Source organism: Oxyura jamaicensis, chromosome 11, assembly GCF_011077185.1.
Source record: "Oxyura jamaicensis isolate SHBP4307 breed ruddy duck chromosome 11, BPBGC_Ojam_1.0, whole genome shotgun sequence".
NCBI lineage: Eukaryota > Metazoa > Chordata > Aves > Anseriformes > Anatidae > Oxyura > Oxyura jamaicensis.
The window spans coordinates 14,886,101-14,913,227 of record NC_048903.1 but is presented as its reverse complement, the minus strand read 5'-3'; the positions used below and the strand labels follow the sequence as shown (position 1 = coordinate 14,913,227).

Sequence of the window (27,127 nt, the reverse complement as noted above, 5' to 3'; positions counted from 1 at the left end):
TTTCTAAGATAACTACACCTGACCTTACAACAATTTACTAAGGAAATACCTGCCTAATGGCAGTGTGAGTGCAGTTTCTTTTACACTCACAACGGCACTGCAAATTAGAGACAACAGGATAAATCTATGACCAGCTCACCAGACACTTCATTAAATCACTGTTCCCTTGCCTTGTAGAGCACTAATAGAATCACAGCCCTCGTTAGCTACTGAATAAAAGATCAATCACATTCTTTGAGAGCTCTTGCTACCAGCTTCCAGAGGAAACAAGGAAAAAAAGAGACATATTTAGGATCATCAGTAAGATTCTGAATGGCCTCACTGCAAGTTGGTTAAATTACCTTTTCCACAACTGACTCCGACTGTAATACTCTGAGGAACTTGTTAAGTCTGCTTTCAAAAGCTGCTATCTAATATATGACTACCAGGCCCTGGTCAAAAGTTCATAATGTGCATATGTAAAAAGGTACTAAATTGCCTGAGGGCTAAAACCAGAGGAGTTTAATTGCAGCAAAATGCTGAAAATGGTCTGTTGAGGGTCTTTCTATTGGGATACTGCTGGCACTAGCTGATTGAAGTACAGCACATAAAAGCCTTGCAACAATATTTCCTTAAATGCAGCTGAAACTACGAGCATTTCCTAGTGCATATATGGTGTGCCAAGAGGAAAAAAAATGAACCTTCTCTAAACCAAACAAAGATTTAAGGATTGATATAATTCATAATTCAAAAGTGTGTGGATAAAAGCAGTAATTGAACAACAGTGAATACCTGTCAGAATAAATCATGCCATACGATCCACATGTTGTTATATGTTGGTGGGAAATGTAAGTATGTATGTAAACATATTTAATTGGCATCCATTAAGATCTGCTACAATGAAAACTGGAAACAGCCATCAATGTAGTTATGATCACACTTGGAAATTTTGAAAACTATCACCTATGAGACTGAAGATCCCTTTACTTAGTCTGAAATCCAAGGTCTTGTCTGTAGTTATTTGAGAATCATTCCTCTAGCTATTTACATGATGAAGACAAAAGGACGGGAAGGAAAAGAGATGGTATTTTTCGTGAACCTTTCAAAATATGCTTTTTCAAAGCATAAAACGAATCAATGTGATCCCACCATGTACTGATCTTAAAAACTTTTCAGATTAAAGCAGTCAAAAGGGTCCTGCAGTTGGCTTCACTTTTTACAGACTCTGTAATGAGATCTACAAAGCTTGTAAACTGGCAGAGTAAACCTAACAGTGGAAAAAGCTGTGTGTTCAGCTTTGAAAACCTTGAGTATGCTTGCAGAGTTTTTGATTTTCCAAGACAAGCAACGGTCTGCATTGCATTCTGAGAAGCATAATTGGCATTAGCTGAAGGCCATTTAAAATGCCACATTAGCGTCTACTGAATTAGCATACAGGTAATGCATTAATGATAAATTTCACCTACCCACCAAAAATGAGGTGTGTTGGATGTTTGATAAAATAATAATTTATATGAAAATATTTCCTTTACAGTAATAAAGCTAAAATGAGACCAAAAATACTATATCACCAGTGGAACTGTCAGCTTTTTTGATATTTTCTACTATAATTCCTTTAAAAGTTAGAAATTCACATACATTTCTCATCAAAGGAATGAAGAGTCCAATCCATTCTCTTTTCTTACAAATATAAAGTCACTACCTTCAATGGAAGAGCAGACTGAGAAACTCACTTTATATATACTAGATCACAAAATGCATCTGTGTGTAGATCTAAAATCATGCAATACATGGTAAGAGCTCGTTCTGCCAAGAAGTTAGGTAACTCATTTTCAGTTTTTTCTTGACAAAAATCAAAAATAAAGGTTTTCTGGGAAACACATTTATTTATTGTCATGAAGTATACAGACAATCACAAGTTTTTACTTTGGCACTGTCAAATTACTAACAGAATCCTAACACAATGTTACAGATCCAAAGAGGAAACACTGATGGACTTCTCAGGTGCATAATCACTCCACGACCACGCCTGCCCACCTATGTGCCATTTGGGGCCTTTGCCTAGGAGAGATCCTAGGCAAATCTCTCCTGCAGAGAGATTCCTTTCCTACACACACTGCTCTGCAGCAGTGAGCAGGCTCTTCAGCACTAGGGCAAGGAGCACCAAGATGCCCAATATCCCTTTGCATATCTTGTCTCTCCTCCTTTAATTAAGTGTTCGATCAACAGAACTATATCACATGGGATGCACTATTCAACATGAGTAGACAATCAGATTCTAAATGACACTGTTACAAAGTCATTATCATAAAAAACTGCCAAGACAGTTGTTTTATTTGAAGTGCTAAATTAGTTTTCTTGTACTGGTAGTATTCATCATAATGCAAGTTTGACATTTCAGGACAACATTTTAATTGTAATGCTGTTCAATGTAAAGAAACAGTACTTCCAATTTTCTAGCAAAATGAAAAAAAAAATTAAATTCATTAATAGATTACAGTGACAGACAAGTTAACTCTAACAAAAAAACAAAACAAAACAAAACAAACAAAAAAAAACCCTACATTCAAGAGCACTGAATTCAAGTGAAAACTTTAATTCTAACATTTCCAAGTATTCTTATGCTTTAGTTTGTAAACCCAAGATGTTATTCAGCATTGTGGTATTTTTGTTGTTTTGTTTTGTTATATGTTAACTTCCATAATGGAAGTTAGAGTATTCAATCAGAAATTTAAAAAAAATAAATAAAGTGCGAGTTCAGTAGAAGGATTTTCAAATCTGTTCCTTTATATAAAAGTAATCAACATGTGAGTAAATACTTTCATGAGCAGCTAAGCATCTCACAAGCCATGTGTCAGAAAAGACAAGCAATGGTGGGATCTAACATGAATAACATGTTCACAGTAAGGTTCAACTTCCATGCCTGCTTCAGTTTCGTCTGAATTAAGAACAATGCACATCTCAGATGCATTGAAGTACCACCCACAGAAGAAGCACATTTATTACAACTCTGATTTTAGACATGTCAGCTCTTAAATCAGTACTGCCATAAGAGATAGGTCCACAGCACTGTCAGATTAGTCCTGCATATTCAGGGCAAGTAGTTCTTGTTTTCCAAGATAAACAATTATTTCTATATCTCAAAAATTACTTTTATATAAGATATATCATCCAACATCACTATATTTATCTCATTTCAATGTGATGCTTTTGCAATTAGTAAAATCCTCAAATACCTCCTATAGATTTTTTTGGCATACATAGAAAATTGTTCTATATGCATAGTGATATTTAGTAATTGCAAAAACACATTGTCACTAAAATAATGGATGGAATTTGACTATGATGTTTATATTTACTGTCATCCTCCTTGCTAAAAAGGATTGATGCTACTATTGTAACAATTAGAAACAACAAAATAAAGAGAACACAAAATCCAAATGACTGAAATATTTTAAGTGTCAAAGAAAACATGAACAGCTAAATAAATTCAGAAACTCTCAGATTCAAAATCCTCAAATTATAGCTAAACTACTAAGTACTGAATCATTTGCTGTGCATGCCTACCCTCAACTAAGCAAAACAAATTCAGTATTGTGTTCACTTTTCTTTGTAAACACATACATGCTTACCTACAAAGAAGGTGCAGGAAGAGAAAAAAATGAGAACTACCATGGAAAGAAGTTCAAGGTTTGAACAGATCTATCTATCGTTTTCGATAAACCTCAGAGTGGTATGTATAAAGTGAAAGACACTGAACTACAAAATATTAATGAATAACCAGTGGAAAAAATAGACATACTTCCTAAGCCAGTCTAAGTCCATGTAGGAATCTAGCCAATGCTCCAAACTGGCCAAAGACCATCCTGCTTTTTCAGTCTTGCCTTTAGAAACAAGAAAATTACTACACTCCTGCTCATGACAAATAAAAAAGCCACACATTTCCCCTCACGTCATCAGGGAAAAAAAAAAAAAAAAAAAAAGATACATACACATACATAGTAAACCGTGGAAGAAAGAACTGACAGCAACAGGAAACATGACTAGAGGGGAACACTACACTACAGGATACCTCCCAAAAGCCTAGATAAACACATTTTTTTATATGGACTAACATATATTTGCAAGGAAGTTTTTAGAAATATTAATTCAGTTACACAGTTATCATGTCCAGAGAATGTCAACATGATGATGAATGACGGGTTACACACACAAAACAAACAGATGAATCACTTTTTCAGGAAAACAGACTCTTATTGTGTTCACTTATTCAGGAATACTAAATATAGTAAAAACCCATGTATATATTTCATTTATATAGATAGATACATACACACATATGCACATATATAGATGTAAAAATAGTGAGAATCCTGAAAAAACATTATGTAGTACACTACATTTGATATACTGTATTATTTTTGGACCTTGCAAATATACTTTTTTAATGACTTTGCTCTAAGAGACAGGAATTTCTAGCTCATATTACTTGGACACTCTTACTGTTTACTCTTCCATCTTTTTTCTAAAGTCAGAAGAGATTTCCCTGAGAAATTCAAATAAATAAGATATCCAGCTGCACAAACACTATACATTCTGTTAGATTACTTTGGCTTCCTAAGGAATATTTGACTTTCTCTGAATGTAAATGATTAAAGAGAATCCATCATATGAAACTGATTGGTGAACTGTTTAAAGTGGTATGGCACCTCTTCAAAGATGATAGAGAAATGAAAAGACCGTGTTATGGTAAAGCATCTCAGATATCCAAGGGGTTCTGAAGAAATGTTAATGTAACTAAGCACTGCATCCCCCAATTAAGAAATATTATTTAAATGATAGCTTTGTAAAATAGGATCTACACTGCATTTTTTAAAACAATTTTGTATTTCATCTATTCTAAATACAGCCAATAAAAGCTTGGGGTTTCCTGAACATCTGTTCATTCATAAATAACAACTTCAAAAAACGTAAGGAAAGATAAACCATGTTCTAGAATCCACAAGGTTTATATTGCCCTGAGAGTTATGCTTTCAAAATGAGACAGGCTAACAATATTCAGTTATGTAACTTCATGATTTTTACCACTTACTATTTCAAGTCTGGGCAAAAGATTCTAACGTTTAGTGGTCAAAGAGACAAAAACTAAACTTTGTCCAAAAAAAAATGATTTTGCTGAACTGCAGATGTATGGATGGATCAGCAACTTTTTTTCTAAAGGGCTACCTAGAAGTTTTAGTATCAGTGGGAATATACGTGTATAGAGAATACAAGTAAGAAAGCCACTAAGAGGAAATAAAAGATGCATTATTGCCTAGTTGCCTGAGGAGTCAAGACATAGACAAGAAGGCCCCAGTTCAAAGTTTAGCAATACAGGAGTTTGAATGTGATTTGGCCTTCATTTTAGCAATAAATTGAAGACTTATATTGGCGTGAAAAAAAAAAAAAAAAAAAAAAAAAACACACACACACACAAAGAAAACACTAGCCCAAAATGATCCAGTTCTAAACTCAATATGAAACCTGATTTAAGAGAAGAAAACTGAGCAAATGAAAAGCACACTAATGAAGCAAAATTACTTTTTAAAGCCATTAGCTCATAAACTCCATCACCTCTTCATTACTAAGGGTTTCTCATGCCTTCTACAATTTGGTAGATGGCAACAGTTTTAAACTGGAACCCAAATTTATCATTTAACATCTCAACCCACAAAATTTGTTTTTCACATTGCACGTTGTTCATAACACCATAATTTCAATAGGTGAAAATAATTGGTTAAATTTCAGTGCCTTGTGTATTTGTCTGTGCTTAATTTATTTGCAAGCGGTACAGCCTAGTAGCTATAAGGCTGTCCAAAGTTAAAAAACATACTAATTTAGAAGAGTTTGAAAGTCCACTTTTTAATAAAAAGTGATTACCAAGTCATTGCTAGCTGCAAGTTCAAGTTTTATTGCTGAGAATATTTGAGACTATAATATTTTTAGAATATAAGCAACAGATCATTTGATCATTATAAACACACTGCATTGCATTGACTCTGCTTTTGATTACAGTTAACTCATTCATAAAAATGTTATCTCTATTACTCTCCTGTTATTAAAGAAAATGAATAATCCTTTGATTTATGTGCTAGCTGGTAACTAAGGAGGTCTGGATCCCACTGTGTTATTTACAACAAACTGTCTAAGTGACCTTGCTCAGGCACACAAATGAGAAACCCTGAGATAAGAAGAGGGCTTAAGTCACTTTGTCTGCAGCAACTGTGCAGAGTAGGAACAGAGGGCCTGGGGTACCCAGAGTGCCCTGCGACCAACTGACGGCAAACGAAAGACTTGGGGTCACATTCCCACTTGCTCTTCAGCAACATGAGGTGGTTACCTCATACATGGCTGTTTTAAGAATGGGCCAAGGAAGACCAGTTGCAACATAAGGATTACAGCCTTACTTCAGAGATGCATTAAAAAGACCTGGTCCTGTACATATCATAAAACTGTTTCAGACCATAGCTACCTTTTTTTCAAAGTTCACAGCCACGTGCTTATGTTAGCACCAAATAAATGCATGAAAGCAGTAGAAACAATCAGTATGAGTTTAATGAAAAGATCTTCCTGACATTTCAGATCACTTGCCTGTTTATGCAGGAAATTACTAAATTGTAGACAAGATTATTCTCAGCAAAATATTGTTAGCTAAAAACAGAAAACATATGAACACACACATTTGTTTTTCAGTTTATACAACTCGTGTAACACATTCAGAAGAGTTCTTCACTGTGCATTTTCCCTTATACTCATTCCCAATCTTTAATTTTTAACAAAACTGTATGCTCAATGCCTTGCTTTTTTCTTAGCAACTCCTGTCAGAAAACATTAGATTTACATAAACTACACAAGAAAAAGTATATTTTGTGTTGCCACAAAACTAGAAGTGTTGCAAACCTGTGCACAACCATGGTTTTAATATGCTATCTATTCGGCAAAGTAGCATACACTCACTTTTGAAAAAGCAGAATGCATTTCTAAGCAAGACAGGAGAAGGAAGGGAGGCCAAGAGGCATATAAATCCAGAATATTATCTAGTGCTGCTATTAGCTATTTTCTTTCCTGGCAAAGCAGAATAAAAACACAGAAATAGAATTTCACAGAGCACTGAAAATACAAACTCACAGAAAAGGAGAGCTCTCTTCTTTTAAAAACTTTAAATTTTCAACTGACTTCCACATCTCTTTGTAATTCTTGACGATGAAAAACAGAATACCTGTACAGCAATATGCAAAATAAACAAAACAAAAAGCCCTCTGAATGTTAAGCATTTTGAAAACACTGAATTTCACTACCTAAGCACATAAAGACTCCTTTGCAAGGATGAGATAAATTCCTAATAGTTAGTGTAGTATGATATATAAAGGTAAAAATAATTTAAAAAGCTAAATATCCTGTTACTATCAGACTGCAACATCTTTCTTGTCAGCCAAGCACCTCAACACTCAAATGGAACTAAAATTTGCTTCCTTATGGTTCCTCAGATATACTCAGAGCAGATCAGTGCTGCCTAACAGCTCAGAAACAGCATGGCACTTCAGCTGCAGTGTGTTCTACAAGTGATGGTGAGTAAAACAGAAGGAATAACAAAATAATAGGAACTTGAAATCTTCTTTGGTAGGCTGTAAAATAACACAAGAAAAAACATACATGAAAGTCTGGGATTTTCAGACAAGAAAGAAATCATGGGTAAATCATACCAGAGTGGGAAAATAAAAGATTAACTTTAAAATCTTTTGTTAAGCACTCAATATTTTGGTTATAATGCAGCTTGTACCCACAAATCTGACACACACACACACATTATTCAATAAGGACATTTGATTCTAGATGGTGTAACAATCTGAAACAATAAATGAAAATATCTGAATGCAAGACTGACTTTCTACAAATTTTAGAAAAAAAGTTATTCTGTTCTATGCTTCTGACTACCTGTGAGGCCAATCTTTTCCAGATTTCAAGATGGAGACGGTATGGGAGCAGACTGAGGCTGGATGTGAGGTTGCACAGAAGATTAGCATTTGTGGGCAACTCAAACCTGTATGCAGACATTCCACAAGGTGTATATATAGCTTTCTAATCCAAGAAGTCCTTTTCAGCCTGAAAATTGGGAAATATGCTTTTTAATTTCAAATTCTGATTTAATTACTTGTAATATAAAACGTTATGGACAGAATGTGTGCTTGCCTTGCAGCCCACATACTTGGCAGGACATTCTGAAACTCTGCAAGGATCTAGGGAGAGAGGAAGAAATTCCTTACTTCCTCCACAAAACTATGGGACATAACAGAACTGCTCCACAAAGAGCTAGGAGGGTGTGCAGGACACAGCAAATTCCACAGCCATTGCTCCCTCCCGAGCACTGCTCTGCACAGAGACCCTGAGCTGTTCTGTTTGGCACGTGGATAGGTTTTCATAATGACTTTCCATTCCTGTGGTGAGGGTTATGGGGAACTGATTTAATTTACCCTCAAATTTCGTGCTATGCTTATTTTAGCAGGAAGTTAAAATACATATCAGTTAAATTTAAGTTTGATAATGAGCTAGCTTATATGACATTTTATTACTAGATAGGATGCAAATTCTAAGTGCATGGAAGAATTTTTGCACCATCCTTCCAGAATGATTAACAATGACTTTGGGGGTATTACTTTACCATCCTATTACAATCAATCAAAATATTCTTCCACGTATGCCTTCTTTCCTTTTACCCAATTCAGTCAATTTTATATGATGACAACGTTCTGCAAAGAAGCGTATGCTGTCAGGGTTCAGCAAAATAACTGTCCCTCCATGTTCCTAGAGACACACTCCACAAACCTGCATGTTAAAAAAGAACGCTCTTGCTTAACATCGCTTTAAAATTTAAACTCTAGACATTAATATATAAAACAGGAGAATTGCTTATGTGATTTATAAACTCTCCAAAAGAAATAACACACTGCAACAAATGCTAGTATTTTGTAGATAGTTAATCCCCTTTCACTCTACCTCCCTCTTTCACTTTCTACCCAAGCTTCAATTTGAGAAAAGAAACTGCCATTTTGATCAAATATAAACTGGTAGGCTATTTTCAAAAAGAACTGCCTGTTGCTTTTCAAGAAACTCCAATGTATTTTCAAGAATGTCCTACAGAGAAATTGTAGGCCAAAATCCAGTCTGAAACACACATATACCCACCCTGCCCGTGACTGCTCTCGAAGCTGCTCATGCACAGCTGCGGGCAGAATTTGGCCTGAACTGTGAATTCAGCAAAGGAAGCCAAGATCAATTCAACGCAGCCCACACAGATCTTTGGACAGCAAAAATGTTTACTTAGAGAGGGAATACTATCCCCCACTCTAAGGGTTATTCCAGCTTCTTTAGGGAAGAACAGAGGAGAAAGAGAAGAGATGATGAGACTGTGAGGTCTCTTTTCAGCTTCCATCGAAAACAAACAGATATGACCATTAGGTAGAAGCAAGTCACTCCTTTAGGTACAGATTCATTTCTTGCCAAAATTGAATTTCTAAGTAGATGTTAAGTGAGAGTGCAAATCATCACAGGAAATTTAAATGTAGGCACTTTCAACGCATGGCAAAAGAAAAACCACTGAAGCAGCTGTAGGCACAGGGGTTTCCCTCTTGCCTGCATGAGCACCAAAGTACATGCCAACTGCCTAAAACACTCCTGGGATAATATCAGAACAACAAAAATTAATTGTTTTACATGAACTAAGACATTCAGAAGGACTTTGGAACCCTTACAAATATTTCCTATAATTCTCAATAGCAAATGTTTTAAATACAAAATCAGATTCTGAAAAGCTACTATCTTTGGGAAAGAGATGGAAATCAAAGTGTAGTTCAAGTATCAGCCTCTTAAACACTGAAAAATTAAGAGCAGAATGGTCTTACTGTGGCTAACTGGAGGTCTAAGCGTGACAGGTTGAGTTCTTCTAGTTGTAATTTATCTCTCAGCAACCAAACCAATATTTTATTCCCAACCATTAAAAGGGGGTAACACATCTGCTAAAACTCTAGTACAATGGCTGGCTTTGCACTGCAACAGGAAATGTAACCCAATATTCTCAGAACTTTTACAAACCCTAGGCATTTCTTAATGTAAAAGGATTTGAAAATTTAGTTCACTGAAACATCTGTTAAGCTCTTGCTACTCCAACACATGATATTCTTTCTGCTCTGTTACCTGCCAACAAAAATATTTGGTTCTATGTAGGACTATCACAAGTGTGCGATAATAGCATTCTGCTGCTAATTTTATATGCCATTGTACACTCACAAAATCATCTGGGGATGACACTAGATAGCATTCAGCTTAAGCTTGAAATTTACAAAAACTGTATTTAATTTTAATCTTCTGTGTAACTAGTAAAAAATGAAATGGGTTCTGAATGACTAGCATTAATATAAAACAACAACAAAAAAAAGCCACTTAGTTAAACTCACTTTCAGCCAACTTTCTAGAAGAGAAAAGAGAAAGGGAGATAAGGGGAAAGAGAGATGGGAAGGGTGGAGGTAGGAAAAAACACTAGGAAACAGAACCCTAAAGTCTTAGATCAAACCAACTGAGCATCTGCATGGCCTATGCATATGTTCCATTCAGAGTTTCTCTTCCAATCTGTTATTTACGGTGGCCACTTGTTTCAATTTACATTTAATTATATTGTAAGATTTTTTCCAATTTAATGAGTAATTATATAGAGGTAAGTAAAAGAGAACATTAGTAGAGAAGCAGTTACTATTGCTTTCTACAAAAAAATAAAAATACTTGTTCTCTAGTTCTCTCTAACAAATCCGTGTGTATTTTAGATCTTGAAAGAGGTGGGGGGAGGAGGGGAGGGGAAACAGTCTTTCAGTTTCCAGTGCTCTACTTAATATAAGTACTTCCTGTACACCTATAGCCATCAATAATATAAATATTGTATTATGTTTCAAGAGCTGTCCAGACAGCTCTCTGTGATTCAACAGAAAAGTTAATTATAGCCAGCACAAACATGCTATCTTTTTGTGCTGTAAGCACTCATAGACAGGTTTAGAAATGTTGCACTTCTTTCAGTAAGGTATGAGCCACTTACAGAAACAACTAAAACTATGTATCTAAAAGCCTCACACCTGAAAGACAGACCAATCACATCTAAGCATGTTTGTTCATTTTAGGAAATAGAGGTTATAAAGAAGGGTGATCTGCAACACTATTCCTTAAGCAGAAGCTTTAAATTGCATGACTTGGTGAAGCGTCCTAATTACAGAAATTGAGTCACTGTAGTCACAGCAAATAACAGCAAACAGAAAAATAAGAAGTGTGATATTAGAACATTGCTTCTCAGTGCTTCAGGGAATCAGCTAAAACTGAACAGCTACTGGCAGTGTTTCCTAAGCTAAGTTCTGTCATGCTGAGTATCCCAAGAGCCACGTGGCAGAGGCTGCATGACCTCTCCCAAAAATAGAGATTCACAGTATGCAATAACATGCGTTTCTGAAGAAAATATTACATCCTCATTAACCAATGTGGAGCTGTTCAACATTCAAGAACTGAACAACTATAAAATAAAAAGTTTTCAGATACACACTGTATATTTGTTCATTCTTGGAAATAAAATAATTACTAAACTGCTATGACAGATAACTTTATAAGGGCCATAAAGAATGATGACAACTAAGTCAGAAGCATGAAGACTAATGCTCTCAGTAGTAAATTGGAGCCAGAACAGAACACAGAATTCAATTTTTCTGAATAAACTAGTAGGGAAACAAACATCTTCTAATTTTCTCCTGCATGTAGCTTCAAAATTTCCAAAATGGCTGTAACTATGAGTGTTATTCTGACCTATCCACCACTCTCAAGAACTGTTGTTAGTCCATCTTGGTGAAAAAAAAAATTAAATTTATTTATTTTATGAATAGATTTTACTACAATAAAATGAAAAGCCCCAGTTAAAATCAGGTGCAGATGCAGTCAATACGTGCATGTGTCTATGTATAGACATCTGCATGTATGTATTTGTCCGAATGTATCTGTACAAAGACCAGGAACCCTTACAGTTCAAAATGTAGCAAAGAGCTCAGACCGGCTCCAGAGGAGTTAGGCTCTCCCCATGCCACAGTCCTGGTACAGCCACACCTGCATGGCACCTTGCCTGAACTGATAAACCTTACCTCTTTCCTCAGAGACTTGAGATGGATCTCTCAGTTCCAGGTACGGACCCAGCTCAGTTGCAACTACTTTAAATGTTGCTGCATCATGCTGCATTGTGCAATGCAGACATCCTTGCAAACCACAGGGACGGACAAGTTCGTAACCTTGGGACTGCAGCTTTAAGCTCTAAGGTAAGCACCCAGTATTCTGATCAAAAAAACTCATCTAAGCTCTGGGGTGAGTTGCCATAGGAATACTGAGAGGAAGCCCACAGAAAGATCCACAGCAAAATTTACTCCAGGTTAGTGATGAGGTTCAAGGGAACATAAAAATTAATATCACAATGAGTTACAAGACTGACTCTTACCCTCATCCATATCCACCATCATAATAATCAAATAACCTCAGTGAAATACATACAAACACAAAAGGACTTACTGAAGCAATTAGGCTTGGACTAGGGTGCACTGGTGTTCAGTGTTGGCATCTTTTGTACTGTATTTTGTATTCTCTTTTACATACCACCCATAAAAAGATACTATCAAAAATCTATCAGTCATTTTAAAGACTTCAAAATGAACTTGAGTGTTTCACTATTTTCCTTAGAGGATGAGTTTATCAGAGCAACAAATACAAAAGGCTCCTCTGTGAAAATACGTCAGAGCAAATAAAACTAACAATTCGTAAAAGTTCCACAGACTGGATCCTTTTCACTGGACATTGATAACATTCATTTATCCATTCCCAGGAGAACTTCAAGAATTTTTTGTATAAACTACCTCTAACACAGCAGAGACATGGTTTTAAAAGTTCTGGTCAAGAAACATGCTGTTGAAAGACATTATTACTTGTCCCAAGCTGCCAGAAGGCTCACTCACCAATCTCATGGACATAAAAAGGTTTTGCATATGTACAGGCTGCAAAATGAGGTTAGAGGTGTGAGGACGATTCTGACTGCTTCATTGTCAGCATGCCACGCTAGAAAGGCTGTTTATATTTTTGCTCTGTGGACATTACCGAATATTCTGTATTGTTGAAGAAGCTGTTCATTTTTGGACATGTAACAAAAGTTTTAAACACTCTAAGATGTGTTTTCCACTTACATTAACCCAGTAAAAATTAAGATGAATTTCATTATCTCACTATGAACTTGATTTCAATGTACAAGCAATCCTTTTTTTTGTAGCTATATATACAAGTTCCACCAGTGATTTGCTCAACTTCTAGAGGTTATGCTGTAGATTAATCTACAATTGCTTCCCCACTCTTTTTCAAATAAAAGCCATTAATTTGGTCTCTATCACCAGCTCAGGAGACAGTATTTTACGTTACACAACTACTCATGTCAGTCATGAAGTCCTTTGTAAACGGGGCCTCATTTGGGCCTGAACAAATTGCTGTGTTCTGCAGGGGTGTTATTTTTTTTAATTTCCCTGACTCCTAGCTCCAAATATTGAAGGGAAACTTCCTCCCCTTGTTCTTGTTTTAGTAATATCATTCTTTGTCAGAAAAAAAAAAAAAAAAGGGTGAGAAACAGTCAATAAGGTTAAAAGGAACCCAGTTCTCAATGAAGTGAAAGTCATCTGCTCAGAAAATGACTTTGTACTCCTTAAAAAAAATCTGTGTCAGATGTTCAAGAGATAAGAGTAACTACCTCCAAACACTAGAGATGCTGAAATTTCTTATATAATGAAGCTTCTTAACATTGTCTATGAAAGAACAGCATAGCCTTTCATTGCATCTTCATCCCAATCCAAAGCCCAATGTGAAGACAAAGGGAAAACTCCCACTGTCTTCAGTGCTTTATAAGAATCAAGAAAATCTCTGTTGTTTTTTATTTTTAAATATGAATGAAAGTGCTTTTACCACTGAAAGCACTTTCCCTCAGCCATTAATAATGCCTGTAGTATCTTTTCTAACTAGGCCATCTGTTTACATAAAAAATGCAGTCAAGCATATTCCACTTAAAAACCAAAGGTTTTTTTTGTTTTACATGTACTTAGCACAGAAATAATTCTAAACTATACCACACCTAAAATATACAACTACCTTAATCACAGCAAGTGAAAGTCACATACTCAAACATGGCAGTCATGCAATCCATCTAACACAGTGACTTTAGTGCAGATTGACAAATTTCATCTAAAATGGTTGAAGTAACCTTTTCTAGAGCATTCATTATCTTGACATTATGTTTGTCATTAGAATCAGGGTTGTAGTTATGAAAGGCAAAAGGTCAAAGAAAATATATCCATCTGGGTTTTTTACTCCCCTGATTTAAAACTGAAGATGTGTAAAATACTGTAAGTCATTCACTTACCATGGATTTGGTGAAAGGTCGAGCCAAGGTAAACAGCAAGGTATACACCCACCAGCTACGATGAATGGAGGAGTACATCATATTTCCAGGATGGACTGAATTACACGTCACCCCATGGGGAGAAAGGCGTCGGTTCAGCTCGTTGGAGAACAGTATATTGCAAAGCTTGGAACGATTGTAGGCCAACATAGCCCAATACTCCTTCTTAGATGGAGAAAGCAGGCTGAAATCGAGTTTTCCAGAGGAATCTTTAATTTCTGTAAATCTAAAAAACGGGACATATTCCTTTGATACCGCACAGTTAATTTCACTCTCATTAAGAACAACATAAAATGTAGACAGACAGCTGAGTAGAACTTGGCTAGAATCAAAATAAAACAACAGCTTATTTAGCAGTTGCAAGTATCTAATGGAAAGTGTTTGAAGCCCAAGGAATAGTCGCATACAATACAGCAGTAAAATTATTGAATAATTATTGTATGTCAATAATAAGTAAAAACAAGTCCAGAAAATGTTTTAATGACTTAAAGGCATTGTATATAACGTATGAATTACATTATTTTAAATCCTGAAAAATATTTTACCATAGGTACACAAAAGCACAAATAACTTTCAGAAAAGAATGCAGGATAAAATAGCGCTGTCTTAGAAACAGAGAAAAACAGCATCCTTTTATTTCCCCTTCTTCCCTTCCCCTGATTATTTCATCCAGTGTCCATATACTGCACACTTTCATTTAAGTGTTCAAGTAACTATGGATGAGTCTCACTGCCTCTTAGACTCTTTTTTAGATTAAAAATTGATGAATATAAAGGGGTTATAACCTTGGTAACTTGCCATCAATAGTCTTATATGTTTAAAAGACAAACGTAAACAAAGCCAAAATGAGTTCTGGCAGAGTATAATGTTTTTAAGTATACCCATGGCATGGCTGAACACAAATCAAAGTAACTAGTTGATGTTTTTTAATTGGGTCTGACAGAGTCATTAAATACCAGCTGTTTGTTTCTTCCCCTCCCCCCCCCCCCTTTTTTTAATAACAAAGTAGTGAATGTTCTAAAGACATTTAGATGAAGAAAATGATTTTTTCATATAGTATTTTTTTCCAATTCATACGATTTTGATTTATCAATTTACTGGTATATCTTAATATTAGAGAAAATACTACATTTAGCTACAGACCTTTGTTCCACTCAGAAGAGCTACTAAAAATAAAATGGATTTAGCAAGCTCTTTTCAATACTGAGTTTTCAGAATCAGCTAGGGAGAACAGGGATAAACATAATTATAGTACACACTAGAAAAATGTTTTAAAATATCTTTACTAATTTTGCATCTCATGGCCAGAAATGAAGAGATCAGCTGGAATTTCTATATCCATCTTGTGAGCAGAATTATAATGCACTTAGATAAAAGCAACTACAGTATTTGAACTGAAGAGGAATCCAGGATGTCCTGTATCTTGCAGAATAAGTCCTTCAATTTCAACAACAAAATTTCTCTTTCATAATTTTCAGTTAAATAACATACATTTCTGAAATTAACAGGACTATTCTGGGAGGAATTTCCTATATTCATTCCTCAAGTAACCACTTAGGATACCAGAAATAATCTATAAATAAGATACTTTGTGTATCCTGTACAATGGAAACACACTGGCATAATTTCAGTCCCGTCCTGCAAGGGTACTTATGTGAGTCAATCTTACTTATGTCGGCAATCTCATTGAATTCAGTAGGATAAGGGCTGTACAATCAAATTAACTACACAGAAATAAAAACAGAAGGAAAGTCAACCTACTTATTATTCAGATTTTAATATGATGTTCTTAAAGTACCCAAAAGCTTAATTTAAATAGATTTCATTTGTGCTGAATCCAGGTAAGTAACTAAAAAAGAACGAAGAACCAGAGAGGCAAATAAATATTTTGCCTTGGAGCTGTCTAGTGTAATATTTTCTGCAAACATGGGACTTTATTTTTCCCATAACAGGGGGTCTTGACTCCAGCAAAAAGATCCAGCCAAGGTTTATGGAAGTAATTAGATACCAACACTTCTGTTTTACAACATAGTTTAAGGCTCAGAGTTCTCAAGTAGGTCAGAAAGTACTACTATCCAATAATACCTAATGTCTAAACTAACTGCTTACACCAGCTTTGGCCATTAAACAGATTGGAGGCAAAACCAAAGTAATTTAAAATGGCCATTTTAAATGTTAAGATATGACATGAATTGAACCCCTCAAAAAGGGGGGAATCAAGTAGTTGTGTTTATTATTTTCTCAAACATAGATTGTTACTTATTTTTTGATGGACTTCTATAAACCTTTCCTGATTTTACTGAGTTAGCAATAAGAACTTTAAAAATGTTTTTGAAAACAGATAAAGATGCCCAGAGTTTGAGCTCTGGTTATACATAATGCTTAATACAGTGAAAAACAAAGATGCCATTTAAAATACTATCAGACACAAACTTACAAAGGGGATCAAGCAGCTGACAATTCAACATAATCTCCCATTAAATAACAGCTCATTTATACGTATCCCATTGTGCCATCCACATCTGGCAAGTGATTGGAGTTGGCAGATTTATTTCTAAAGCTATCTTGACTGCCCTGCAGTAGCCTTCCTCACTCCTAACAGGACTCTGCTACTTGCTTTCACAGACCTGGTGTGATTTCCAAAGATAAGGATGTCCAGATTTTGTTACCACCTAATTACTAGACATTTCATGTCTTTTAACACCAGGGAGGATTATTACTGGCATTTTCTATTGCTTCCTTTCATTTCAGCCATCATAAATTTAAAATGGTAAAAGTAAATCTATCTGCAGTGTGTCATTTATACCATAAGCCCCTGTGTTTGGAAGTGATAAAGGTTTCAGCCTGACCCTTGGCTGGTCTCTCTCTACCAGGTCCCTGGGGTTACATTTTATGGAAACGTGATTAAAAAAATAAGCTTCATTCTGGGTCACTAAAACATTTCAGAAATATGAAGGCAGGAAACACACACACACAAACACACACACACACACATACACGTTCTTCCTTTGGGTTTGCTAGAGCTGTTACACATAACCAGAATTGAAACAGAAATCAACGTTTAAAATCAAATGTTTAAAATTGGACATTATAGTCTAATCTGAACTAAATCAGTCCCTGAACTAAATCAGAAGCCAGTAATTGGCTTGTGCCTTTTAAAAGTCAGAATTGGGGTATTAATTTTGCACCACAAGGAACTTTCTAATTTAAATCATTCTTTTCAGTTATTAACACAAACACCTCAAGCACATCTGAAATAAGGTAAATTTCACAATGTCTGTTTTGCCAACTGTACTTGTCATGGCAGTAGAATGATGAGCATCTAATATTTTAATTAAAATTTTCACCAAAAGAGACATGGCCAGATTTCTAATATGTATTAACTATACTAGTTCCCATTTATATTGTACAGCTAATGTTTGCATTGAATTCCCTAATTTCTCATTATAAAACAATTGGATTTCATCTAGCAGTTTTTAATTGCATTGTTTCTCCTGCTAAAATAACTGCACATTCTTCTTGGTAAGATGTTGAAGTTGTTGAATGACAAATCAATATAGGTCATGCCATTCAGATTTAATCAATTATTATTCCATCTCCTAGCAAAATCAATAAGTGTTCTGAAATGTGGTGAAAATCTGCATTCATACAAAGAATGATCAAAAAATACCTCCATATTATTACAAAACTAGAACAACTTTATATACAGCAATAGAACCAAATGCAGTAACATCCAGACATTGGCAGAACTTCTATTTTAAAAAAGATTATTCAAACACATGCTTTAGAGCAGGGCCTTTCATTTTTAAAAACTTTTGCAGTTCCACCATAGCCATTTTCTGTTTTAAGGATTGCAGATTTCAATGAAATCGAAAAAGCACGGTAACATTAACAAACCTGTGTGATTCTGAGGACACCACCACGACCCTTGAAGGAGATGAGCTGCGTAAAACATCTTCCAGAAGCTGGACGAGATAGAAATGCCCCAAGTGATTCACCTGGAAGGTAGACTCCAGGCCATCCTCTGTCAAGCACCACGGAGCACCGAAAGTGGCAGCATTGCAGATCAGGATGTGAAGAGGCCTTGAATAATCAGAAGAATTAAAGAACAAAATTAAGTCAAGGGAGAAGTTTCAGTGAAATACATCTAAATGCATTCCTTTGTGAACCAGGTCAACGTGTGCGTTGAGTGTAGGCATCATGGCCTAGGCCGCAGGGCTGGGCTCCATGAGGAGAGGTGGGGGCTGGCCCATGACGGCTCGACAATGAGCCCACCACAGGGTACAGCAGAGACACTCGGCGACACTGCCGGCACCTCTGGGAAAGTGTGTTTAAGGAAGAGCAAAGTGTTGCACTGCTGTGCAAAAAGACTGAGGAGAAAACAGTGAAAAACAGTCCCATGAGCACCAAGGTGAGAGAAGGATGTCTTAATCTCAATAGCAAGACCAAGGACAAACACCTTTCCTGTTCTTTCCTTTTTCAAATACTTGTGAAACACAGCAAAGGCTCTGATTCACAGACCTCAGATAGATCTGCATTTGCTAGATTGTTTCATGACTGAGAAAAGCTGGGCCATAATACGGTATTCTTGTCGTTGAGTAAGAATCCAATGCAACAGACCTAAGCAAAGGCAACAGAGCTGCAGACCTCAGACTTGAGTCTGCATCTGGCATCCCTGCTCCAGAATAATTAAATAGGATAGGTTACAGAAAGTAATGCCTGGCAAAAAAATGCCTTTCACCCCTGCACTGTGTACTAGTAGCTGTAGCATCCTAACACCAAAATATTTAAATCATTGCACTTGTTTGAGCAGCCTGTTCTAACTTACTTCACCTTTACTGTAGTTGACCAAGTCCCATGACAAATGCAAAATCAACCACCCAACATAAACTCTAATTTTAAATATAATAACTGAAGCACAACTAGGAAAAAAAGCTGTTTGTCCTCCATTCTTTTCAAGTTATTTCCTCATAGCCCTACACACAAAAGAAGATGGAGACCCAGCATCAGATCATTTTCCTATATGGCTCAAATCTCCACTATGAGCATCTGCAAAAGGAATTCTGGAAAAGAACATGAAAAATATCCCATGTTGTCAAATAAACACTGAATTAGGTTCCCTCTTGTATGTTTGAAAAGCTTGGGTTTTGATAGCCCAGTTTTCAAAAACATTTCTTGTGGAATCAAATGTACCTTAGCTAAATACTGAAATCTGTGCATGATCAGGGACATAAAGAGTAGGCTACATGTCTTTATTTAAATAAATTACAACTTTGAGCCTGTTGGGAAGTTACCACTATAATCTGGTTTTATAAGAAATTAAGAAGCTAGTATCTGTCCTTGTGCCAATTTGGAAAACAAAAATAACAAAAAGCTTCAGAAGCAGTATGAAACATCTGTGCACTTTGGGAAGCTCATTTTCAGAAGTGCTGAATTTCTGATTTTCCTTTTGGGCAGTAACACATGTAATATCTTCATATACATGCTGCATCTGCAAGAGTAACTGAAGATAAAAAGGGACTGTCCTTTTAAAGGCAAGGTTCTCTTTTTCTGCTCAAACCAACTTGCACAAAGGCAGTTTTTTTTTGTTTGTTTGTTGTTTTATTTGCCTTTGCAGCTTCACCCAACACTGCATGGAGCAGACTATTTGCTAGGATATTCAAGACCATATTTTTAAAAAGGTATCCAATCTTTTAAGGCATATTTTATCAAAATATTTTAAATCCAAGTTCATTTTGCCTGTTAGAGATGCATCTGCCAAGAGGAAAACAAAGCCTTATGAAGATTGAGTGCATGTGGGGAAACTTTGGATGATTCATCATCTCTCCTAGAAGTTTATGTAAAGCTTTGGCAAGAATTAATTTACAGATTTGTAAAACTGCTGGGAAAAGGAACAAGTTTCTTCAGCATAGATGCTTTTTTGGTATAAGAGCCTTCTGTTTCAGAACTGGGGCACGTGAGTACTGCAGTAATACAGAAAATACCATCATAATTCCCTGCAAAAGCAAATATGGTACTGTTTTATAAAAATATTGTAACTCTATTTGATAATTGTTATATGTAGTATGAAGTAACACACCAGAGTAAGATGGAAAGGACCCACAAATGAATCAGCATTATATTCTACCTATCCAAATTCTAATATCCTTCATTAATACTAATTACACAATAACTACCAGAGGCAAAATATGCACTCTATACCTAAATCTGTCAGCTTAATTAATTAAAAAGAGAATTCTAGAATTATAAAACTATAAAATGTAGTCTTTTAAAATGTAAGTACATTTAATTGGGTTTTATAAAAGAAATAAAATTATGCTTGTCTTTTTCATTATATTTTTATTTTTTGAATACTATTTTGTTCTTTTTTTAATACAGATAATTAAAATTAAAGAGACAGTAAAGTTAAAAGTATTTACAATATTCTATAAAAAATCTGTGAAGAAACAAAAATGAATACAGAAACATTTTAAACTAATATCCTACTAAAAAAGTAATATCAGATTACCTTTTAGAATTGCTACATTTTTAATTAGTGTTAGTGCTTTGAAATATTTTAAAAGTTATTTCTCTGGAACACATCACAGAAAAGAAACCTAAAGGGTCATATCAACAGCTACTGCTGTTGTGCTTCATTTCAGCTCCAAAAGAGCCACCTCTCAGATCTGGATCCATGACCACTAAGCTATCAGTGTCTCTGGTATGACTGCTAACAAAGGTCCAATTACTGAAAACTGTCATCTAAGTTTTTGTGACCTGGACATTTACACACCAGGAAATGAATGAAATTACATACCCATTTCACATTACCTATGTAACAGCCATCATATGGTTATGAATTTCAGCCACAGATGACAGATTCTAATCTCAGTGGTGCAGAGCTCTGTATCACTGACCGTATCATTATGCAGGAACAAAATTTTTAAGATACTTGACGATTCACACCACACATCTGGCACTACAGTTTTGCTTTATGACAGGAGTATTTTTAAGTGATAGCAGAACTATGACCTTGATTTCATAAGTTCATTAAAAACACTGCTGTGATCGACATTAGGCTTCCTCCTGAGCCCAAGGAAAAGAAAAAAAAAAAAATATCTCCCCTTGGTTTCAAGTAGCTTCTAATTCTACATCAAAGGCACAACTAAGACCAACAAAAAATGTGACCAGCAAAAGAAAATTTTCTTTAGTATTTACTCCTGGTATTGACATCACCAAGCTGCTCCTTTTAACTATGACACCTATTTGATATTTCTGGAAACACCATGTAGTTAAAACCTCGCAGAATGTTTTGAAAATTTACCCTTATGTCTCCTTAAAATGCCTTCAGTCAGTGACTTACATCACACCCAGCGAGCTAATGTTCTCTACCATTACAATTTAAGTATGTTCTGGGAGTTGAACATAAGCTGCTCCACCATAGCATGTAGTCACTGTTTCTTATAATTCACAGCATGACTGAGACTCAAGAATATACTGCTTAAACTGCAAGCTACCCAGCAATTGTAGAAAACTCTCATCATGCTGGTAAATGTAGCTACAATTTAGTGAAAGTTTAAAAGCATGTAGAATTAACAAGGACATTCTTAACTGTGAATATCTCAGCTGAAAACCATTGAATATCTTGTGCACTTCACAAGCCTGTGATATATCACCAAGCCTTGTATCAGGCAAGTCATTCAGATCTTATATACTGCTAAATTCACCATTAGAATCAAAGCAATACAACTGTTCTGCATTATTTTAAAATGCAATAAGTGAATACATTAGAGATACAGAAATTAAGTTGCTGCTATAAATCAGTTAGTTACAAAATTTAATAATCAATTTGTTAGCACCTGATGTAAAACTATGATCTGTCAGCAGACTCCCAAGCTGGCTGTGTGAAGCAGTAGATATTTCCAAGGGAATTAATTACTGATGATTTGCAAAGGTAAGAATAATATTTTTCAACAAATGTAGCCTGTGCACTAGGAGGTTAAACAAACACCACCAAAATGTCAACAGAGTTCTTGGCTTTGGTGTTCTCCCATTTCAAATGCAATGAAATAGTTAACTAGAAATTATGCAAAGGGAATACTTTCAAATCTTCCCATGAAGCAGAATGTCACACCATCTGGGGCACTTCTCAAGTGATTTGAAAAGTTCACACTGTTTGGAATTACACAGAAATTCAACAGAAAAGGTTTTGCCATATCCCCCAAATCCCATAAGCAACTGTAGACCTATGTCACAGCCAGTAAAGAAGGCAGAGAGATGTGCCTTCTCTTCCATAAAGAAGCAAAGTCACAGCCTACCAAATTTTTCCATCCCGTACCTCTGAAAACCAGGTTGCTTTCTTTCAAAGCTAGAAAATGGTACTACTTCTGTGAGGAGATGTCTATATTCACAAAGAGGGTAACTAAGACTAGTCTTATGGCTCCCCAGAAAAGAAAAAAAAGAAAAGAATAGAAAAGAAAAGTTAAACAACCTTCTCCAGAAGTTCCTCTCAATCATGTAAGGAACAATGATGGGAAACTGAGCAATGAGGAAATCATTGCTGTCAGACAGCAGCAGATCTCACTACCACGTGTAATCTAGCACTGACCCCAAAACATTTACTACTTTGATGAAAACTTAAACACAAAAAAAAGCACTGCTTAATTCTGTGAATTTTGAAAATAAATGCTTAATGCCTAACTTCCCTTTTTCTAAGAGTGTTGACTGAAAAGCCAGTAAAAATAGCCTATATAGCCACCTGTAAGCTAACAGAATTGTGGATCCTTGTTAGACAGGTTTCATTTTAAGGTAAGGTACTAACATGGGACTTAGAGCCCCAATGGATGACCTCCAGCTATAAGCAAGGAAAATTCTCTCAAATTCATCCTACTGGAATTTTTTGCAGGATTTGACACTGTTGATCAGCAAATACTTCTGCCCCACTTCCAAGAGATTAATGGGAATGGACTGAAACTGTTCTGCTTCTCCCTTCATACCAAATACATGGCAATTATTATGAGCAGCTGCTCCTATATCTTCATAAAATACATACAGCCATATAGGTCAACCATCTCAATCATTATTCATTACCTCTATAAAACCTTGAGTGTACAATTTCATAAAAGTTTGTGGAAGTAACAAAGGTCTCAATAGATTTAGATTTAAACAGAAACAACCATTAGTCCTATTTTTCCCTTTATTAGTTTTTCTTACACCTACTGGAAAAAAAAAAAAAAAAAAAAAAAACTACAAAAAAATACATCTTACACTCCCAGAAATTAATAAGTAATCATCCTTTGAATTAAAAATTCTGTCATTTTAGCTCTAGGGGGATCGAAAAGTTTGAGAAACCCTTACTTTTCCATTCAATTGAGGTACAGAAGTAATTTCCACTATTGTGATTATTTTAAAGTTGAACTCCTAAAGAGAAATTCAGATCTGATACTAAAAAATGAAACAATTAAACATTTAATGTTAACACTTAAAACATTTGTAATGTTGCTATCAATCTGACCTTAGTAAAACCTATGCTGCCCAAAGCATCTTCCCGTAAAAATGATCCAAATTGGGATTTTAACCTTTTACTCCTGTATGAGTTTCACAAAGACTACACACAAAATAAGAAAAACAGGGATTACACACAAAATAAGAAAAGCAGGGATTAGGTTCAATTTGTTGGCATGATCTGTCTCCCACACCTGGCTGTTTTATATACCACAATTGGTATATGATACTAGAAATCTGAGGAATTAGGAATTTTTTAATCTACATTTTGTTATTTGATATCATTACAACAGTAAACCATCTATGCTAACAAATTGTTTAGTTAAAGCGAAGGTCAGATTAGTGTTCTTACTTTTAACTGGTAACTGCAAGGCAGATGCCTTCCTAGTGCCCCAGGGATTAGCTCAGTTCCGTATGTATGCCATTCCTCCCTCTATCATTTTCTTGAAGGTCTGAAGAAGCAAATCTCTGAGCAAGGTTCAATGAACTCAATCCATGAGTTTAGAGCCTTCTCTTCCTGTTCAAATATACCTTATCTCTTATCAAGGAGGAAGAATTATATTTCACAAGCTTGGGGGGAGAGGTTCTTCCATTAGGTTCATACCAGGGACACTTTTGCCTTTTGGGGATCCATTATCCACAGCTGTGAATTTCCTTCTGCACAGCTCTAATCTAACCCTAAATCACCTCTGACAGCAAACACTATATGCAGGGTACTGATATTAACAAGCATCAGTGCTGCTCTTTCCTAATAAACCCAGTGCCTCCTCAGGACTGCACTTCAAAACAAAACCCATCCAAGAAACCACATCTTCCTTCGTCAAAGTGCTGCATCTTTGCTAGTTCTGTATCTCGGAGGACACAAAATTCCTCATGATATGGATTTTGAAATTCCCAAGGCCGACCTGGGGTAGGACAAGGCTCTGCAACTTAATTTCTGTACCTGTTCAACATTTCAAGATTTCCATTCTGTATCCTCTTCTTCCTTTTCAAAAGCTCTGACAAAGTAAAGAGAGCACCTCATTCCATTATTTTCCACACCTTGCAAAGATTTATTTATTTATTTATTTCTCTGATACCTAGAAGACAGTAGCAATGAAAATATCTGGAATCTGGTGATCTGGTAAAAGTCCTTCTAAAGTGGACACATACAATATTTTTCAAAATCCCAACAGCAAAGCATCATTTCCAAATATGCACAACCAGTTACTAATAAGCATAAGCCAGCTGTAAAGGAACATTCATTTTGCAGTAACCATGGAATGATTTGTTGGTTTTGCATGTGCTTCCAAAGATACAAATTTCTTTTGCACACACTAAGTACTTGTGAAAAAAAAGGAAGCTACAACTCACGAGAAAGGTCAATTACTACTTTTATTACATATTTTTGGTATTTCCTATTGAAAACAGCTAACCCCTTGGAACACATTCTAGAGACCACAGTTGATCATTCAAACAATAAAACACTTCATGCATTTTGAACATTTCACTTGCCACTGACAACTCCTTCCTCTGTTTTGCCTAGAGATATATAGAGCTGTAATCAAGTTCAGAAAGCCCCCAGCAGCTGTGTGCTGCCATTCAGACCTGAAAGATTCTGTGTTGTGATAAAAATTAATGTCCTTTGACATCCTCTGGGATTTTTGATGCCTTGGGAACAGCTAATGAAGAAATACAACCTTTGCAGACTCTAACACAAATTTTTGGATTCTAAGATTAAGACGCATGTGGCATATGCGTGGCCTGTCTAATGTCAGCAGTAAAGCATCCATACCCAAGTGCCAGAAGACTCTGCCTTCATATGTTTTAATTACCTCCAATAGAAAAGCTTTAACTAAATTGACTAAATATATTTTAATGTATATGCAATTAAATAGCTACTCTTCTTTATATTTCAGAATTTTTAGAAGACAGCATTGATTAAACACATAGATCTCCTTAAAATCCATTAAGCTATAATGCTGCAAAATCCTTGTTTTATTTGCAATAGAATAGATTTTAATCAGGCATATTAAGTCACATATATTTTACTTCCTTGGGTACTGAAAATACCCTTCACAGCTGGTGCATCTTATGGGTTTTGTTTGTTGTTTTTTTTTTTTTTAAAAAGGCACTGCCTCTGAAGACTTTTAGAAGTGGAATCCAAAACATTTTTGAGCCACCTTGGACTCATCTTAGACTGTGACATGAACACATAGCTCAGAATGGGAACCAAAACCACCAGCGTGCTGAGCAGAAAGCCACCAGGGATTCCCAGTCTTAACACATGCCTGGCTACAATAAGTCAGAAAAGAAATTTTAAGGACAAAGCAAACCCTAAATTTTCTCAAGAACACCTGGTTCAAACCTATTACAAGGTGCCTCCTTTCCTTTTGGATCCTCACAGGCCACTTTTCAAAGTCCTAAAGAATTAAGCCAGAATGCTGCTGCCATTGGTACCAATGCCATCCCCATTGTGTAATTACATAGTAATTACATGCAGCTGTGTGTAATGATCTGATAATATCCAAAAGACCTCCTAGCTTTCAGGAGCACTCTAACCACCAGACTGTAGACTCTGCTGCTGGTGGGCAAAGAGATAGCTTTTCATCCCTTCTGCTGAAACCACTTCTTTTTCTTCTTTTTATTTTTATTTTTTCAGAAAATAATTCAATATCTACTGGTTATGCAGCATAAGCAGGAAGGAATGACTAAAAGTTTGGTCTGGGCAGTTGCCTGTGAGCAGAGATATGGTTCCTGTCTCCTATTTAAATAAATAATCCTGGACTCTGAAAATTTATTCCCTTGATCCTCCACTGTAACTTGAGAGTTTGAGCACACCTGAAGACTCCTCCATTTGTTAATCTTCACACCCACAGTTTACCAGAATATAACTAATGGGAGACAGATTTAGTCTTCTTTCTTAGTTCAAAATTATTTCATAATTATAGTCCAGTTCCATGCCACGGTGGCATTTACAGCAACTATGCAAGGGTCTCTGTCTGCTCTGACTCTACAAATGAACAGTAGCCAAATCATCCTCCCTGATGCCAACTTGGGGGGTGGCACTCCTATCAATATTACAGACTATGCTGAAATTTTGGTGCTGAGAATTTATCAAATATTTTCCTGCCACCACATTAAAGA

The 27,127-nt window shown here is 35.7% G+C and overlaps 1 protein-coding gene across 5 annotated transcripts in view; it reads right to left on the bottom strand.

Annotated features, from left to right (window-relative positions):
* The window catches only part of WWOX (WW domain containing oxidoreductase), a 506,706-nt gene that overhangs the window by 364,949 nt on the left and 114,630 nt on the right, over positions 1-27,127 (bottom strand). For 4 of the 5 annotated variants that reach the window (XM_035336413.1, XM_035336412.1, XM_035336414.1 and 1 more), the window contains exons 7-8: positions 18,416-18,601; positions 14,480-14,744 (exon numbers count right to left, since the gene is read on the bottom strand). In XM_035336413.1, coding sequence (XP_035192304.1) covers positions 14,480-14,744; positions 18,416-18,601 — 451 coding nt within the window. Of the gene's footprint in view, positions 1-8,805; positions 8,842-14,479; positions 14,745-18,415; positions 18,602-27,127 lie in introns of those variants that run through there. The other variant, XM_035336415.1, reaches the window with a different exon arrangement.